General features: G+C 48.2%; 1 protein-coding gene across 1 annotated transcript in view; it reads right to left on the bottom strand.

Annotated features, from left to right (window-relative positions):
• Positions 1-307: 307 nt before the first annotated feature.
• PLD1 (phospholipase D1) overlaps positions 308-19,511 on the bottom strand; it is a 57,518-nt gene continuing 38,314 nt past the window's right edge. The window contains exons 16-27 of the mRNA XM_082288434.1: positions 18,794-18,907; positions 16,641-16,769; positions 16,213-16,331; positions 15,926-16,039; positions 10,334-10,444; positions 9,597-9,685; positions 6,405-6,518; positions 5,281-5,330; positions 4,208-4,342; positions 2,285-2,438; positions 1,545-1,659; positions 308-984 (exon numbers count right to left, since the gene is read on the bottom strand). Of these exons, the coding sequence (XP_082144560.1) occupies positions 760-984; positions 1,545-1,659; positions 2,285-2,438; positions 4,208-4,342; positions 5,281-5,330; positions 6,405-6,518; positions 9,597-9,685; positions 10,334-10,444; positions 15,926-16,039; positions 16,213-16,331; positions 16,641-16,769; positions 18,794-18,907 (1,469 nt within the window). The 3' untranslated portion in view covers positions 308-759. The remainder of the gene's footprint in view (positions 985-1,544; positions 1,660-2,284; positions 2,439-4,207; positions 4,343-5,280; positions 5,331-6,404; positions 6,519-9,596; positions 9,686-10,333; positions 10,445-15,925; positions 16,040-16,212; positions 16,332-16,640; positions 16,770-18,793; positions 18,908-19,511) is intronic.

Here is a 19,511-nt window from a genome sequence, read left to right as displayed (position 1 = left end):
GGGACCAAACTGACGTGCTGTGTGTGTCTGCAAAGGCCAGCAAACTCCAGTGATCTCCAGCACCTCCAGCTCCACTGAGACTGCCCTCTGCCAAGCCTGAGGGCTGCTGATTGCTCCAGCTGCAATAGATAGAGGATTTTTTTCCCCCCAAAGGGATGAAGAGACCAAAATGCTGATTCTGATACAGGATTGCTAGTCTGTTTCCCTTTAAGAAGTGAAACACTCGAAAAGCTGCAGGACAGCCCAAGGCAGCAGCAAACAGCACTTCCCAACAGTGCAAGAGCTGCACAACGTGCTCTGATGGCGCGTGGAAGGGGTGAGATGGGGACCTCCAGCGAGCCAAGGGGCAGATACCCAAAGCCTGAGAAGCAGCACACGCAGCCCACGACTCCTGTGCAGCCACAGCACGATCACAGTACAAACGCAACCACAGGATACAGCTGGCAGTGGTGACAACATCGACTGGGAGTCAGTTCCTGTCCTAGGAAGTAGCCTGCATCCTTCAGATGCTCAGAACATGCCTGAAGAAGTAACTCCTCCAGAGGTTAAACTTCTCATCTGCCATCATTTCCAAGTCTTTCTGCTCCTCTCCTCTGCTAGTGTCGATTTGCTTCAAGTTCCTCCACCAAAATCCTTAAGAAAGGCACATTAGCTTGGTGGAGAAGCTTTTTGTCTCCTTTCACTTTCCAAAATCCCATATTTTTCATTAACGTCTCTCCTGAGAACAAGACTTTAAAAGGTAAAGCAGTCTGCATTTTCTTAAGTCCAAACCTCCATGGGTACCATGGACTCCTTTGTTCCGACGGAGGGAAGCAAATACTCTTCCTCCAGAAAACGAAAGGGGAATTGTACTAAAAACCCACGAATCTTTTTTAATTCTTCTGCTGCTTTCGCAGGATCATCATTTGCTAATTTGGGCTTGTTGATGAAATCACGCAGTTGGGTTAAATTATTCACCTCGTCACTGGGAAGGCATCGAAACACCTAAACAAAACAGAAAGAAGAAATCGCCTATGAGTGCAGGGAAATGCTGCAATGCAGAGTTCCTGAGAAAGACCAAAGCATCCAGTATGAATTCCCCAAGATGGGAGTGACTGAATTAACAGCCTGGAGAACACGGAGGGAAGAGGTATGTGCCTATCCTCAGTGAGGCTGGAGCAGGCAGAGGGGAAGCTCCAGGGCCTTTTCAGATCACTGAAAAAAGCTCATTAAAAGACAGAAGTAAAATTTGCTTCTACTCCAGTTACACCGTGGCTAATTACAAGTAGTAACTACACCATGGCCATTCACTGGAGCTGATGCAAACACAAGGAGAAATCTGATCTGCTGCCTTCATGGGTGCTATCACACCCTGGGAATGCACCAGCTCCAGTTTCTTGTTCACAGCTCTTGCATCTGACACTACACATTCCTTCAAAACATCCCTAAAGGTCCAACCCCAGGAACTGGACCTACTGCCTTTGCCCTTCCTGTGCTGGTTTTCCCATTGGCATCTGCTGCCTCTGCACGGGATGGAGGGAGGGGGAAGTTGCTGTGCTCCTCACCTTATCAAAGATGGTGGCATTGCGAGCTGCTGTGGCAATCCACACCTCCTTGAAGAATTTGTCACAGACGGGATCCTGGTGTTCCGGATTGAGATCGGAGCCGCCAAGGACAACCCTGAGAAGACAAAGGATGGATGCTCACAGAGCCCGAAGCACTGGGCACTCCCCCCTTGATAAATGCCAGGACACAAGAGGTTTCCTTGGGACGTGCCAAACCCTGTGTGCTCCCAGCACCCTCCCACTCCTGTCCCCTGTGATAATCTGTCAGCTCTAATGCTGCTTTTCTTCTGTGCAGTAACTGTCCAGATGGGAAATAGGGTGGGGGGGAAAAAAAGGAGAAAGAAAAAGGTCTTAAACTAAAAATGGCCGTGTTGTGGGCCAGATGGCTGCTCCCAGCAAAGAAGCTTCTTTTAAAAAGTGACAGTGCCACCCAAGATTGAGAGAGTGTGCAAATGGGATCTGGAAGAGAAATACCACTTGTTTATGAGCTCTGCTAGGAAATCCTGGAGCAAAATAATTTGTAAAATCAAGCTACCAAGCTGTGGACAGCAGCAGTGAAACAAACAGCAGCAAAACCCTGCGCTCAGTCCAGCCCAGGCAGAGCTAAACCTGGGCAGGCAGTGGCAGCCCTATTGGTTTGAAAGGCTGTGGGGGCAGGTTAAGCCTGAGCGAGCCCTGCCTGCAGCCCTGCTCAGTGCCCACATCCCTCCCTGCCGTGCTCGGCCAGCCCCACGCCCCACCTGAAGCAGCGCAGCCGCAGGGACTGGGCGAACCGGCCGGCGCTGTACTCCTGGCCGTCCATGACGGAGGGCACGGTGTCGGTGTCCTGCACGATGACGGCCATCTCACTGTCCCGCTTCCCCAGCATGCTGCGGTCGTTGATGTTGGCAGAGCCTGGGCAGGGCAGGACGAGGCACAGGCAATGTCCCACTGCTGCTCCCGGTGCTCCTGCACACCCTCCATCGCCACCCAACACCCCCAGGGCCCTCAGCACCCCTCAGCTCCACGGCTTCGACAGGTGAAAGCCCACCCAGGGGGCTTCCTTATGGAAACACAGACCCTGAGACAATTTGGGGGAAGGGGAAAAAAACTCAACTAATTTTTGCAGGCTTCAACAGTTTGGAAGAAGATTAAATCACAGCCAAGCCCAGGCCAACATTTTCAAAATTTATTCTTTCTGCAACTTCCCAGATGCTTCTGCTGAAGGAGCCACAGCTTTCAAAGGTCCGAACCGCATTTGGTTTGGATACCCAGTTACCCGAGGCACGATGGGCTCTGTGGGTAAATCACAGAATGGTTTGGCTTGGAAAAGACTTTCAAGCTCCTGTCGTTTTAACCTCCCTGCCATTTAACCTCCTAACCATGGTCAGGTTGCTGTGCCATTCAGGGGGATCTGCTCAAGACCAGCTGAGGCTTTATCCCCCCAAACAGGTTTCTCTGTCCTGCACAGACATCAGAAAACAGGGGACGGGAGGACACTCTTTGCTTGCAGCTGTTGGCTCCAAGGGAACAGCAAGATGCAGGGAAGGATAGGCATAATGAGGTCATTAACCCACAGAAATTACCAAAACAAACAAAAAAATCTCCAGACACCATTGAGGCCATTGAGCCTTCCCAGGAACTGGATTAACTCCAGAAGAGCCAACACCTCCAGAGGAAAAACCAGCTAAATCCCTCTGTCTTTTCACCCCTTCCTCCTACACAGTAGCTCCATGAGCACCTAATTTCCACGCACTTGCTCTTATCTGGAAAAGGGATGGCTTCCCATCCCCTCACCAGGCAGCAGAGATGCACAGGCTATATAAAAATCTATCCTCAAGCTTAAAGGCACAGAAAATAGAAACTAAGAGCTGCCTCAGGCCCCCAGACCATCCCAGCTGGAGCAACACAGCTCCTGCTGTGATATCAAACCACCTCTGAGCCACTCTGTGCACTGGAGACGGGATCTGGCCTCTGAGAGGGTGACAGACAAGCAAACCTCACCACAGGTCATCTGAGACCACTGCTTTGAAGGGAGGGAGCGTTTTGAGTCTTGTAAAATCTAGTATGAAGATGTTCATTGGCAAAGTTGTCATTGCTGAGCTCAAAAAGGGCTTCCTTAAAGAAACAGGCTGAAATTCTGCTGCAGCGTAGAGCTCTGAGCCTGAACTCCTGTCTTGGCTTCATGTTCTCATAATAAATATGGTAAGAGAAGAGGATGAAATGATATCTATTACTCCCTGTAGCATATTGTCCCATTCTTAGGAAATGGAGCTGATACGTGACACATGTTGTCCAAACCTTCCAAATTTTACAGCACATTCTGTTCTTTCAGGAACAGATGACAAGTCTCACAAGTCTTCCTGCTAGAGCAGAGTTTGATACAAGACAGATGGACAATATTCCCTGCACTGGGATTCTCTTCACGGTTACACACAGATTTAAAACCATTTTAGAAAAACAAATTAAATGACAGCCCTCTGAATCCTTTCCTCCCCCTTGATGAATTTATGAGTTTGGTTTTTGGGTTTGTTTCTTTTAAACAGCAAAATATTTCTCAGGAAAGAAATGACAACACAGAAAAGCCCGTGGCACTCTGCAGCCTGCACTGTGTGTGGGGATGGGAAGGGATTGATGCAGGTACAACCCAGTGCCCCAAACCCCTCCTGAGAGCCCCCACTCACCAATTATAACCGTGTTGTCATCAGCAATGAGCAGTTTGCTGTGCACATAGATGAGCTCCGTCACCAGTTTTCCTTCCAGCTCTGCATATGTCCGAAGTCCACAGAATGATATGTAGTTTATCCACTTATCTCCAACTGAAAATTAAAAGACAAGAAAACTGATGGGATGAGGGAGGTGGAAGAGAAAAGGAAAAGGCCTTGTTTACATGAAGACCCCTATAAATAACAGTTCACTTTTGACTTTGAAAAAAATTATAAATAAGCAGATAATGAAAATAATCTTTTTAAAAAATAGACTTGAAAATTTGCTTGTGAGCTCACTGTGCTGCTCTGATCTGCTGCCTGCTCAGAGACTCCCACTTCAGTGAGAAATTACCCCAGTCTCCTGGGCACAGCACACAAGGGTCCAAACATCTTACAGTAAGTGGACTATGAGACTTTTTCTGCAGATCTTGCAGAAAGGAGGCTGGAAGCAGGTGTTTTGTCCATGGTCAGTACAGCTAATGTGTCCTAATGTACTTGTGTGCAGTTCAGATTTACAGCAGGACCTAGAACAAATGAGGCATTCTGCATGGTCCTAGCGTTTGTGATATGTGGGTTTTCACGGTGCTCCGATTCCCAGCAGAGCAAATTCCAGCAGGATTCCTCACGGCAAGGAAGCAACTCAGAAACAGCCTCCTGCTTAGGCAGGTTCTTCCTCTCCACGTCTGACAACTGCCAGAAACAAACCTTGGGTGGGATCCATGGGGCAGGCTGAGGGCTCATGGCTCCCAGAAGCCTGACCCCGCTCAGGACATTTTCCAAGTAACACAATCCTGAGCAGCTGCAACCGTGCTGTGCTCCTCCCTGGGGTGTTCCCCTCCTCTGGCTCAGGGCTGCAGCCAGGTGTGAAGTCTGACAAGGGGCCACGGCTCGTGTGACCCAGCAGACCTTGCCATGGCAGGATGGTCAGGGAGGAGGTCACTCACAGCCCCATGAGCCCGCAGCACGTGTTGCATTACGTGTTACAGATGCATCCATCAAACAGCAGCATCCAAAGTAAACAACACAGAGGAGAGGAATAAAGCTCTTACCCTCTGCCTTCAGCTGGCCCAGGATGGAGTTTTCCCCTCGGCACATGGTCCTGGAAAGAAGGCAGGCAGCTATCAGCACCCTCATGGCTCAAGACAGCAGCATGTGCTGGAGCAGAACTGGGCGGGGTAAATCACAAACACAGATGCCTCTCAAATTGCAGGAGAAACAGGGTGCTTCCAGAGCACACTTTTATCCCAAATGACTGCTCTTTTTGCAAAGGAGTTCGTACCAACCCACAGAGGAGCTGGGGAGCACTTTTGCCTTCTAGAGCAAACATGTGACAAGAAGGGCTGCTACCCTCTGTGCCTTGGGCCTGGATGTGAAATCACATTAACAAAAACGTCAACATATGCAGAAGGCCAGGTCAGGGAGTTTGTGTGATTATGGCTGGGCTGGAAGATCCACAGCTGGCATTCCACTGAGAACCAACCAACCCATGGGCAATTTCTCAAGACCTATGGTTGCCCTCGCAGGAGGAAGCTCTGGCAGAAGGGTCAGGGGTACATGCTACTTTCCACCTGCTTGTGTCCCCTGCCCCACTCATCCTCCCGGATGTGCAACAGGACCCCTGCAGGCCAGCAGAAAGGGGGATTTCACTCTGAGGGTTGCAGCAGTCTCTGCACACTGACTGTGCCCTGGCCATACCATAACACAGCAGCTTTCCAGTAAAACCATCTTGGGCCATTTTTCCTTCCTCTACATTTCCCAGCACAAGGGCTACCCAGCACTGCTGCATCTCCTATGAGACCTGCTGGGCTGCAAGTGCCCCCCCAAACATCCATCCTGGAGCAGGGGAATCACACTGGGGAAGATGCCATTGCCTTCATGGGGCCAATGAAGGCAGAGCTAGGCCAAATGTCAGCCAAAAAGGCAGATTTGGAGATAAATCAGCAAGTCTGGTTTGATCAGTTCAATGGAAAACAAATCACAGAATGGTGTGGGTTGGAAGGGACCCTAAAGCTCATCTATTCTCCAGCCCCCTGCCATGGGCAGGGACACCTTCCCCAAGACCAGGTTGCCCAAAGCTGTGTCCACGCTGGTCACACTGATGGCAGGTGGGGCTTGGGGACCCCCTGCAGCAGTGGAGGTGTCCAGGGGGTCTCTGACAGCCTGCCTGTGGTACCTGTAGTTGAAGTGCATGATGGCCTGCAGCGCATTCCCCCCGCCCGTCGAGATGTCCCCTTCAAAGCCCGGCAGCAGCGGGATCACCACGTACACCCGGAAACGCTTGTTCTCCCTGAAACGAGAGTTTGGGGGAATATCAGCCTGGGAATGCCACGTCAGCCTGGAAAAGTTACAGCTTCCCACAAGGTGAACTCCCCTCCTTTCACTTCCCCTGAGCTGACCAACTTGGTTCCCATCCAAGGCCACTACAGGAATTTTAAGGGAGCAAAGCGTGAAGTGCATTTCCAGTTTCAGGAAATCATCACCGGCCATCAGTAATTCTGTGAGTGCTCCTTCAGGAGGAGAGGGGATAATTTACTCTCAGCAGACAACAAAAGAAGCTAAAGGAAAAGAAACACATTTTTACCAAAAATCAGGGGCCGGCTAAGGATTTTTCATATTGTGTTTGCCACTGTAGAAGTTTGTTTGAGCACCCCAATAGCCCACACTGATACTGGTGCAGACTGGTGTGTACGACTGCCTGGCAGAGCACAGCAAAGCTTACAGAGCTGTCACAGGCCGAAACCCAAAATCTAAACCAACATTCCCACTGCCTCCTGGCTTTCAGAAGTCAGAAACATTCAGAAAATGTGGAAAAAGCTCAGAGCACAAGCAAAACATTGATCATTCAGGGAAGGCAAATACGTCCTTGATACATCACAGTTCCAGAGCTCTCCAAACTAATCCATACCCTAATTGTGAACACATTCACAACAAAAGCTACAATCGTGGCACTGCTAGGGGTTTTTCTCAAAGCCCCCCTTTGTGTTTCCTCTGCTGACAAATGCCAGGTGCATCTGCTCTGAGAACACCTTCCAGGTGCCCCTGGGTGTTGGGAATTCCCTGCTCTGTGCCTCGGAGGAGAAGGAAGACAAGGACGAGGATAATGCTCCATGGAAGGATGCTGCCACTAGATGGCAAACACAGTTTAGTCAGCACAGAACCATTTCAGAAACACTCTGAGGATGAGCCGGTCTGCAGTTTTTGTTAGAAGTACTCCTTCCTCGGGCAAGCCATGCCTGTGAATTTCGGGGTGAGGGAATTGTGAAGCATTGGGGTCCCATCTGAGCTAGGAGGGAGACCGTGAGGACCTGTGTGTCTTTCATTTCAACCAGTGCTTCCTTCCAGCTGTGCTGGGCACTGCAGACTGGCTCTGGTTTGCCAGCAGAGCTCAGAAACAGTTAATGAGGCCTTACCCAGACACAAGAGACTGTGAAACTGAGTCTGTTTGTAGCATGGGAAAGGTCTACCAACAAAAGCATTCCCCAAAAAGCAGCTTGTTTGTGTAAGGACAGTGTTTATTAAACTGCTTAGAGAGCCACCCATGAAAAAAAGAGGAAACCAAGAAAAGAACATTATTAATAACATCAGTAGAAAATATTTAGTCTAGAAGAGTGAGAAGTATACAAGCTCACTACAGACCTTAACTTACAATTAAATGCTGTTCTCCCTGGGCAGTTTGGAAAATTAGCATTATGATACAAACCAATTAGGTCTGAATTTACTTTTAATCTTAGGTAATGCAGAATTTGAACCTTATACTTGGTTAGGAATTGCCAGCATGAAGCCAGCACAACACTGGCATACAACTGGAGTACTGCAGAAGTGAGCATCACATCTGGAAATGGGTCACTAAGAGCCTGTGTGACCCCTTCTGTGACAGACTTTTAGTATCTGGACAGAATGACACCCCTTACATAAACTTTATATAATGGGAAAACCTTAACAACCTACCTGGAGAATTTGCTGTGCCAGGGCCTCAGCACCCTCACAGTACAGAATTTCTTCCCAATATCCAAGCTACTCCACCCTTTTTCACTTCAAAGCAATTTCCCCTTGTCCTATCACACATGCCCTTTTCCAAAGTCCCTCTCCAGCTCTCCTCTAGCCCCTTTAGGCACTGGAAGGTGCCCTAAGATGCTGTGTCCAGCTGCCTGTGAGCTTCGAGGCTGCAATACAAACACAGCACCAGCATTTCCAGCAGCACTGGCACGGCTCCTCATTCACCACAGTGAGAAAATCCATCCCATCTTTTCATCCTTAGCTGATTTCAATTATTTGGGCTATTCACTGCAGCTCACACAGATCACAGGCAGCTCCACCCCGTTGTTAATGGCACAGCAGATAACACCCAAGCTCTCCCTGTTTCAGTAGTGCTCCTCTTTCCACAGTGCTCTGAACAAAGCCTGGCCCAGGGCAGCTCCTGTGGCCTTGCAGACACTTCCTGCACTCTGGTGGCTGTCTCAGGTTGGGTGCCTTTATCCAAGTGTGAACTTCCAAGCTCAAGTGCCAAAAAGAGCAAAATTCCTGCAACCTTGGAGAGAGGACCTCTTGAAAAGCAGGCCCTGCAGAGTTCTGGACAACTACAATACGGAAAAAATAATCCATGCAAGAAAACATCTCTGTGCATGGCAAAAAAACCCATGAGAGATGAAAGGGAAAAGTTCAGAAAGCTTTCTGTATGTCAGCCCAGCAAGAGCAGGGTACAGTTTTATACTATGAAATGTATGTCTCAAAGAGACTCCAGGGAGCAACCTTAAGCAAGACTGCCCAGGATCAAAGTGAAGACCAGCCACTACCTGTGGCATTAATGTCAACACAGGGCTAGGTGTGCTGAAGGAGTGTCTAAAACATGGTTGGATTCCATCCACCCAGCAACAAACAACGGTCCCCTTGCAAAGACTGGAGGTGGTGAACACCCTGCAGATGTACCAGAAAAAGTTGTTCAAACAATAGCAGAACCCTCAAAATGTATTTGCTTCCCCTATTTGAAGCCTCTCCTCTCTAGATGATTTAAATAAACCACAAATCCCAGTTCACTCTTCCCACCCATGAGCTTGCCTGACCACCCAGCTCAAGGCAAGCTGGCAATGGAGCAAAGGTGTCACTGAACCAGAGCACAAAGGACTTGCCTTCAAACAAGCTCCATAGTTAAAAATACATTTACATTGGGGTAAGTCCAGAAAATCACTTTCTGGATGCAAAGAAACCACTCAGGAGTCTCACTGCTGCACACATGCAGATGCTCGACCCCCTCGGTTCTGCATTGGCACAGCTCCTGTCCAGCTGTGCTCACTGAGGGGTTATTTTTTGCACCACACCATGGAAATGCACCTGGAATACTTCCACTGCCTCATTAAGAACAGGTTACCTGTGAGCTTTAAGAATCCTCTGAGCAATTGCATCACCGATCTTGTTCCAGACAACTTTGTCATCAGCACAGCTAATAAAAAACTGGTTCTGCAGGAAAAGCAAGCAAAGCTACTGTCAGACACTGCCAGCAACCAACCAAAAATGTTTGCATGCTTTATTTCAGACCAAGAGCAACTAAAGATAGCTGGGCTTGTGTGCCACTGGAGTGGAGGCTTTTGTAAATTATGATTAAATGATGTGTGTGTCTGTGCCTGCTTAGGGAATGAATTAGTTCTCATTAATCACACTTTAGAAAGTTCATGTAAAGAGCAACCTAACAGGAGGCTGAAAAAAAAAAAAAAAAAAAAGAGGAGAAAACGCATCTCCATTCAGCAAGCACTGAGTGTCACTCTGACACAAGAGACTCCTGCAGCTGAAGGCTGTGTGGATGAAGAGCTCTCTGTGAGTGGCATGCACAGGGGACACTGCAAAGCCACAGAAGGGACAGGGAGACTATTGCACAGGCCATGAAAGCTGCTGGCAATTTTCCAAAGAGCCTTATAAAGGAGAGGTCTGCTTTTTCCACCTCATGGTCAGAATGCTGTCAGGGTACACAGCCATCAGTCTGGCCCAAAGACCACTGAAGGTAGTGGATCTGTCTAAATGCATAAAAACTTAGGACCAAATCTCAAGAAGTAATGGGCAAGCCATGCCCAGAGCATCAGGACCCTCCTGCCTTCCCTCCCCACCACTCACCTCTATGTAGATGTAGTGCTTGCTGTTCTCTATCACACTGATGTAGGCTTTGTGGATAGACTCCTCGTGGTATTTAATGCCAGCAGACCAGTCAGCAGCAGAACGGATCACCTGGAAAGCAAGAGAGGGACACTGTCAGCTCTGTCCATCCAGGACAGCACCATGGCACCTGAATTCTCCCAGAGGCAACACTCTTCCCTGGCACAGCCAGGCTTTCACTAAATAAGGTAATAAGTGGAACATTTTTACTGCATTTGTAATCATGAGAAAGGACATTCAGAAACATACTAATGCTTAGCAGTGTTTTGATTAAAAAACATAAGAGCCCTGTCCCATTGCTGCATTACTGCCCTCTCCCACCTGAGCAGGTCCAGATGCTTGTTCTTGCTTAAGGTCTCACGATAAACTGCTTTTAAAACAACCTAAATTTCCAAGCTTTAGGGGTGCACATCCCATCAGTGATCTCCTGCCCAGCACTTTAAAGCTGGTCTCCAGCTGGGGCAGGGTGTTTTTCCCCCAGAGAGGCTGTACAGAATCATACAGTCAGTCTGATAATGCAGGCCATGCCTCTGTCCTCAGCACTCAAGGTCATTTGTTTCTTTTGACAAATTCTTGCACAAGCCATCCCATTTGTGATGATATGACTTTTAAAATGCATAGTTCAGCTGCCCACACCTACCTCTTAGTTTTTACTGGAAATCCACTTTTAAAGTAGATTCCTGCAAGATCCCCAGGGCACGTCTTGCCCCTCCATCTTGCAGTTTTTGGGCAAGAGGGCCAAACCAACATGAGAAACAACCTTTGTTCATGTTCTGGGCAAGGCTGAGCAAGCCCCACAGCAGCCAGCATCCCGTCCCCCCAGCCAGAGATGCTGTGGCACCTCCTGCTCCTGCACTTTGAGTCAGGAGGCAGCCACACTACGCCCCAAGTGACGCTTTCCTAGATGGAAATATAGTTTTTAATTAAGTGTTGGCAGAGTACGTGCTTGGGAGAATAGTTACTCATTATTAGCCTCTGTCTTTAAACATTGTCAAGACAAAAACATTGAAACAATAGTCTTAAAATATCTCAATATAATCATTATACCAGAACTCGGGGCCAGTCCCACACAGCACAAGATCCAGGGGCGGGGGATCTGTGAAATGTGTGTGTCAGTTCCAGCAAAATCCCCATCTCTTGGGAATTATCAAATCAATCCTCTCTCCTCCAGAGCATCTCTGGAGGTGGCACTGAGGGCCATTGCTGTTAAGTAGCACATGACTCCTGAGCTAATTCCTTCACCTCGGCAGGAACTTTCTCCCACATCTGTTTTTCCCAGTAAAAAACAGGCCCTGCAACTCTTGTATTTGGCTGCTCTCTTGGCTGACAGGAGGGTGCACTATGCAGTCTCCCAAACTGAGTGTTGGGGTCACAGCTGCCCTGTGCCTGCATAAGCCTCTGCAAGGCCATGCTGCTCACTCCTGAAGGTTTTTAATCACTCATTTGGTTTACAAAGCCAAGACTGAGTGTTCCCACTCATCCCAAGCTGAGCACTGCTGAAACCACACTGAGCACACCATGGCAGACTAAGATCTTGAGCAAAATTCCACCACTCGCATTAATAAGATATTACAGGCATTAATAAGAACAGAAAAAACAGCTTTTCTGGGTAGGAAGCAGGCTGATTCTTCCATGTGCAGCCTGGACTGGAGCTCACAGCACTTCCACTCTTACCAGTGCAGCAGTCTGGAACTGCACTTCAGGAAGTGGCAGACTGTAGCTTTCTAGTGCACAAAGTCTGATATTCAACCTTGTTTTGGGTTTTTCTGCTAGTTAACACAACAGAACCATCACTTAGGACCATCCCTTTCCAGCACCATGACTTCCCAGTGCATCATCCACCTGCCCTTCCCTACATTCCTCCTCACCCCTCCACATAACTGGCACCCCAGCTCACTCCACACCCTGGGCTGCCCCATTACAGCACCATCATCCCTCTGCCTCACCCCAGAACAATGTGTCAGGCAATTCCCAAAAGCTGGCACAGCATCACCCAAAAAGCTCCCATCAGGTACAACATCAAGTCCCCATGCAAAGGGAAGAAGAGGCATCAGAAAATGTTGGCTGGGACAGCAGAATGGGTGTAAGGTGTTTCATCTTGGACCTCCTCAAAATAAAGTTACTTTTAGCAGGTCTGCAGCCACAGGGACAGGTGAGGAAGTGGCAGGACAAGGTCACCAATGCAGCATCCCATGGAGACACAGCTGTGGCATTCACAGACACATACTCATACCTGGAAATTTGCTACACAGCCCTTCCCTTACCACTGATGTTCCATCTCATGCTTCTCTCTTCCCTGTCAAGGTATTTAAAGGCAGACCCAACCTATTTCCTGGGGAGAAAAGGCCACATGCTGCCCAGCAGAGCACCTCCCATCCAGAGCTGGAGTCTCCATGCTCCTGCTTCTCTCTTCCCCTCCCCCTCAAGCCTCTCAATAGCTTGTCATCCCTTTAACTGATACAAGGGTAATAAATGTGATGTTTGCTGAGGGCTAGTGCATAAATCCTGAACAATGCGAGTTCTCACGCTGACTTCAAAGAGGTGAGGGCGTCAGCTGCTGCCAGAGCATTAAACTTTCATTGCATTTCCATCAGGAATGGGATGTTGCCTCACCACATCACATCTTTTGCAACGCTGCCTTTGGCAGATAACTGCAGACTCTGGAGTGGAAATTGAGAGATGGAAAAAAACCTGGCACTGCCTCTGGCCGATCTCTATTTGACTCTTGCAAGAATCAATGTGCTCTTGCAAAAATTATGTTGCTATTGCGAGCAAAGCCCCAAAGCTCAAACGAAAGAGGATGAGAGACCACGCCTGACTCCTTTTCCTCCTTCCCAGCCTGTACCTCCACAGTGTTTCCCACACACACTGCATTCATCCTCCCTGCCCAGGGGAAAGCCCTTGTCAGTGCCCTATCCTCCCAAAAACGCTTTCCTACTCCTCTCACAGAGGAGAACAAAACCAGATGGTACAATGAGGCTGGAATCTGCTGCTGACAGGTCAATGGCCTAGGCTTGCAGCAACATTGCAATCCCCACGGATCCTTTGTGTTTTCCCTTCCTCTGATCTGCCCACAATTGAAGACAGATTTGCAAACAAGGTCAGAAACAAGCAGCCCAGCAGCCAGGCTTTCCTCAATCATCCCACAGCCAAGGACAGTCCCAGGATGCTGGATTTTACCTTGGGGCAGTAACTTCTGCCTAGAAAATCCCTACACAGTACTCAAATAGGGATAACAGGGGTTTGGCTGTTGGCCAGCCAAAGGATTCAATATCAAGAAGAACAAGAATATTGCTCCAGTTTTTCTGGATAAAAAGTTGGTGAAAGACTTTAGAATATCTGCTTCTTTCTGTGCAGAACCGTACCACTGAGAAGAGATGTGAGCACCTGAGCCCTCTGCTCCAAAATGAATAAACTGGACAGGCAAGAGGTTGATATTCCTGTCCCTGCAGGAAAGGAAAAGTAACACAGGGATGCCCTGATGCACACCCTGGGAGCTCCAGAAAAAGGCAACCAGGAGGGGAGTTCAGATCCAGGCTGCAGGTGTCCTCCCCTGACCCCACTTCCTACAGCAGCCAAATCTGAAATCTCCATCAGGAGGAGAGACTGAGTCACTCACGGATTCACAGTGGGACTTGAGGGATGCTCAGGGCACTCGTGTCACCTGGGGACCAATGCAAATCAGGCCAGTGTGAGTATTAGGGAGGAGACAGTAAAAATTTTAGTATGTGCATGCAAGTCCCTGCCTTGGAGATTGAGGAGGTCACCCAGAAATCATAACCCAGCTGAAGCCTGAGGACCTGCACCCAGGCAGGGTGTCCCAGCCTGGGCAGAGGAGCTCCCCTCACTGCTTCCACCATGCTTGGTGCTGCAAATGCTCTTCCCCACCAGTTTCCCCTCAGACTAGGAAGGCTGGTACATTTCAGGACAACATATCTGCAGCCTAAAATCATCTAGTTCTATTTATCTGGCTAACATGCAGGGCTATTTTGACAGATGCATAAATAAGAAATGAGCAAGGTAGTTTCAAATGAATAATTTACAAGACAAACCTGCTCTCTTTTTGCTGTTAATGGCATCACTGAGAGCAGCCCCTCATTTCCTGGGTGCATCAGTTACTTGCAATGCCTCAGCAATGTGGTGGCCAGGCTGGTTTTCCAACTGCTCACCCATCACTCAGCACCGGAGTCTGCGGATTCCACAGTCACCGTTCGAGCTCCACCCTCCTCTCCCACAGCCTGATGCCCTGAGCCAGCAGCTCTGCAGCTGGATTGAAGGCAAGCTGGATCTAGGTTGTTCTCAGTTTAATTTCTCTTTTGGGAACTGCTTCCAGTTCTGTAATCAGTAGAGCTTTACTTTTGCTACAGCAAACCCCATGATTTACAAGTTGTGGCTTATCTTGTGGTTAAAATGTGCTCAGGGGACACAAGCCCCATCACTTCATGAGAACAAGATTTCCCAGAAAGCTGGTATCAGACACAGACAGGGAGGCATTTACAGCCACAGGGAGCAGGATGATGCCTGAAGGGGACAATTTCCCAGCAAGCTGTGAGCATTGCTTTGGAGGCTGATGTAAAACACCCCAGACCCCCGACACAAGATCCCTGTGCTGCCCATCCCTCACACCACACAGCGAGGAGCAGACAATGCCCTGGCAACCCACAAACCCAGAAAAAAGCATCTTATTTCACTAAGCTTCCCCAAGCATTGCTGTCATCTGGACAGACCACTCCTTACAAAGAGCAAAGTCATGCATTTTTCCTGGTTTTGGTCTAACTGCTCTTACTTCATACATCTTTCATCCACAGAGACACACAATGGTTTTGCTGCTTCAGCATATCTATTTTGACTTTGTACTCTTCAACAAGTTCCTATTTCTGCTGGGTAACAGCAGTATTCAAGTACATGCACTTGATGGAGCTAACCGGGCTTTTACACAGAGGTATCTTGGCAATTCTGACTGTGAGGATGACTGTCACAAACCAGACTGCTGGCTGTGTGGAACTGCAGAGGACCTACAGGGGTGCAGGGCTGCATAATGAAGTGCAGAAGAAGTTCAAGGCAGAAAGCAACAGCCCCGAGTCTCCACTTAATGCTGGGCTCTCACTGACCACAACCCGTCTGAGCGTGGCGTCAGGGCCTGGCAGACTGCTCTGAGAGCTGAGATAAATGCTCAGTGGGTAATCTCAACCCATCAGGCCTTCTCAAATCATAAACCCCAAGTATTAGGCGTGAGACGAAGAGTGGCAGAAAACAAACCATAAAACCACATGGCTATGCAAAGTCAGTGTTCCCACCACTTGAGTACTGCACACACTTCAGTCCTCTAACCTCAAAGGTGGAGATATAAATTAATGCCTCTCTACTATAACAGTTGCATTATTCTATTGCAATTGAAGATCTGACCACCTAATCTGTGAGTTGCATTAGATAAGAGTTTTGCATCTTATAAAATTCAAGTTTTGCGAGGGTCTGTCAAGCATTCAAACTTCCTGGGAGGATGGAGAACAAGCCCTCTCAGGAGTATGAGAGCAGGGGACCATCAACACCCACCTGGACCGTGGCAGGAACAGCCTCGGGCACCTGATACTTCAACTCGTTAGCAGTTTGCTGAGATTTGGGCAACAGGAATGGGTAGGACAGGGACCGGTATTTGGGTTTCATAATCTGCACAGGGGGAAAGAAACAGATAAAGAAAAAATGCTTGCAACAGATAAAGAAAAAATGCTTGCAACACATCAGAACAACACAAAGAGATAAAACAGATGCCTACAGAGGGCAGGAGGATGAGGCAAGGCTGTGCTTATCTCCATGCCCCCAGCAGTGACACCCACACCCACCTTGGTGAAGTTCCAGCGCTGGATGAAGTGCCGGGCGACGTCGCGCGCGGCTCTGCCGTGCACCACGGAGGAGATGTCGTGCCAGGGCATCCTCGGCGTGGTGTATCTGTCAATGAAGTCTGTGGGACAGGGGAGCATGGTTGAATTTCCTCAGACAAAGGACATGAACGTGGAAAAGCACAGTGTCCCCCTCCTCAGACTGAACTTTCTGGGAGATGGCACCAAGCACCCACAAGGCAGATGACCTGGACTGCAAGACCATAACAGCACAGTTGGCCCCAAAACCCCTCAAAGGGAGTTTTGCTGCTTTTTCCTAGCCAAACCAAACCAGCCTTGTTACCTCTGGCTTGGAAGCAGAAAAAATATGGTCTGCTGAGACCGAAAAGGTGCAGAAGGAAGTTTGGGGAAATGCAAAGACTCCCACTTACCAGCAAAAGGCTTGTCGAGTTGAACCCAGTCTTTGAAGACGAAGTTGCAATAGTCTTTTCCGTGCCAGAACCTGGTCTCCCCAAGCAGCTCTCCAACACCTGTCTTCAGGCTGCGGATGGATCCTTTATCTGTCCCAGGCAAACAAAACAAAAACATGCTCCAAAGTCATGGGCATCCCCTGCACACAGCAGTGAGAGACTCACTCCATGGAACAGCTCTGGTGGGACCTGCCAGTCCCAAGCAGCTGAAGCTGGTTTCTCCCTAGTCCTCCTGTTGCTTTCAAGGGATGCATGTTAGTACTACTTCTTCCCTATTTTAGCATTTTTTTATACAATCAGAAAAGGTTATGTATAGGAGTCTGTTATGGAAATGAAAAGCAGATGGCTGAATTTTATCTTGGACTACATCACCCTATAACCATTTGCCTTTCCCCAGTTCAGTAACACCTAAATACTCCCATATGGCAGTCCATATAATGTATATCATCTACTTCATGTATTTTACATTAATAGAGAGCTAATTCCACCTTCTCTGCTAGAGAGTTTATTATTTTGCCTCTCTAGCAGGGTGTATCTCCTCTAATAGAACTAGTCTTCATTAACTAGAACGAGATGTTCATGTTCCCTCATGAAGTATTGTGGGTCTTTTTAGTTTTATTTTGGTTTTTCCAAATAGCAATGACATTTTTGATACAATTTTACATGTTGAACAAATGAATCCTGAATTCCAAATGTGTGTTGATTAAAAACAGTCTAAAATATTGTAGACAGGGTTATTCCCTTCTAACAGGATCCCTTTTCTAGAGCACATATTTTGGTGCAGTGAACTCTTTTTCCTCACTTTTAAAAAATCCAAAAATATTGGCTTAGACCATAAACAGTTAACTGGTGTTATTTCCTGACCCTGAGAGCAGCCTTCATCTGTGACACCAAATACTAATGCAGCGATTATACAACAATACCACGAGCAGAAACCTCCTCCTAACCCAACCACACCACCAGGTAACCATAAAACCCCTTAGAAAAAGAAACAAACCCCACAACATTCAACAGTCAACAAAACACACACTGGCAGCAGCACAAGACACAAAGCAAGCCCTGCCAGCACCACTGCGACCCCGCTGAGCCGAGCTGAGCCAAGCCATGCCAGAAATGCCATGCAGCAGGTTCGCACCACGGCTGCCTGGGGAAGCTCGAGCTCCTAGCGAGAGTCCAGGTGGAGCTGGGGAAGGGAATCACTGACTGGGCGTGCCCCAGTGGGAAGGGGAATGCGTGGGACACAGGCCAACACACGCTCCGTGTGCCGAGCTCTGGTGACTGCACAGTGACTCATGGACGAGCACGAATGGCCACAGGGGACACTGCACATCGCCTCCACAAAGACATGGAAACGCTTTGCTGCCTGCCACCACTTTGTAACCGATATTTTACAATCGGCAATTAACGCCTTAGAGGAAGATGTCTGCAAGAGGAAGATGCTGAAGAACTGCTCCTCACTCTGCTCCTGAACCCAAAGGCATCTTGAAAAGGTACCACACTGGGACAGACCCTTCCAGCACCAGTCCAGAGATGGGAAGAGTTCAGTGCTCGCAACCACCCAACTCCTGCCTCAGCTGAGTGTGCTTTCCTTAGCTTTAATTAGGGACCAAAGGGGTCCAGGACCCAAGTCTTTGTCCAAACATAGGAGTGGCAGCAGCCACTCTGCTGTTTCCTCTCTGTTTGCACGTCTTCCTGCATCAGGCTTACTTTAAAAATATCCAATACAGAACTTCCCAGCAGCTCCTTCCTTTACAGGATGAGAGCTGCTGAAATCATCACATACCAGAATCAGAACTATTTCTGCAACTGCTCCCTGCTGTCAGTATTGCAGATTTTTTGTTTGCTCATTTGGGGTTTTTTGTTTGATTTTGGGTTTGCTGTTATTGTTTTGTTTTGGGTTTTTTATTTCTTATTTATTTATGCTGCAGTATTTGTAGTTTCTGGAGAAGCTCTTCTGCCAGGATGCCCACAAAGGAGAGAGAAGGATGCTGGGAGAACAACATGCAAGGAAGACTGATCCTGGCACCCAACCTCACTCTCACCATAGTTATAATGCAAAAAACATCAGCAGCTAAAGCCTGAAGGGGTCCACAGCTCTACCTTCCTCCACTTACCCTCCCGAGGCTCAGCGAGCCCCTGTTTGGATTCACTGTGGTGATGGAACATTTTCAGATGGGGCCTTAAACTCTGGATTATATTCGGTTGGCTCCTAGTGGGGTTAGAGTAACCTGCAGAAAGTCAAGATGCTCTATTCATGGCAAAAACACACGTCCACCTCTGCCACCCTGGTGCCTGCTCCTGTCTGAAGACACCTGGAACACAGGGGCTCAAACCAGACAGCAATTTGCTGAAACTACGAGTGACTGACAAGCAAAAGACCAAACTCAGCACCCAGCTGGTTTTAACCCAAACAGATGTAATGAAGTACAAAGCCATGGCTGTGTCCTGAGCTGAGTGCAACCAACGCTCCCACAAGGAGCCAGAGGCAGGAGTAAGATCTGCAGGGAGGGATGGAAATTCCAGTAAGTTCCCACATCTCCAGGAGCTGAGGACTTTCAGGAAGGATTTCATGCTGGAACAATTGCCAAGCTGATCCTTGTAATTTTAGCACTGAAGTTGTCTTTAATGTTGGTAGTTAAAAGCTGCATTTAAATATTCAACTGTTGAACAGTCTCTCCTCTCTAGTAAGTGGGTAAATTTGGAATATTTCCATTTAAGTGAATTTATTTAAAACCTAGCTTTTAACACTAGTCTATGAGAGGGGATAATCCCATTCAGGAATTATTTGCTTGGTATAATAAATCCAAGTTGAAAAATTAAAGATTCATTTCT

The sequence above is a fragment of the Coloeus monedula genome, assembly GCF_965178545.1.
Source record: "Coloeus monedula genome assembly, chromosome: 10".
Lineage (NCBI taxonomy): Eukaryota > Metazoa > Chordata > Aves > Passeriformes > Corvidae > Coloeus > Coloeus monedula.
This window is presented reverse-complemented; position numbering and strand designations above follow the sequence as displayed.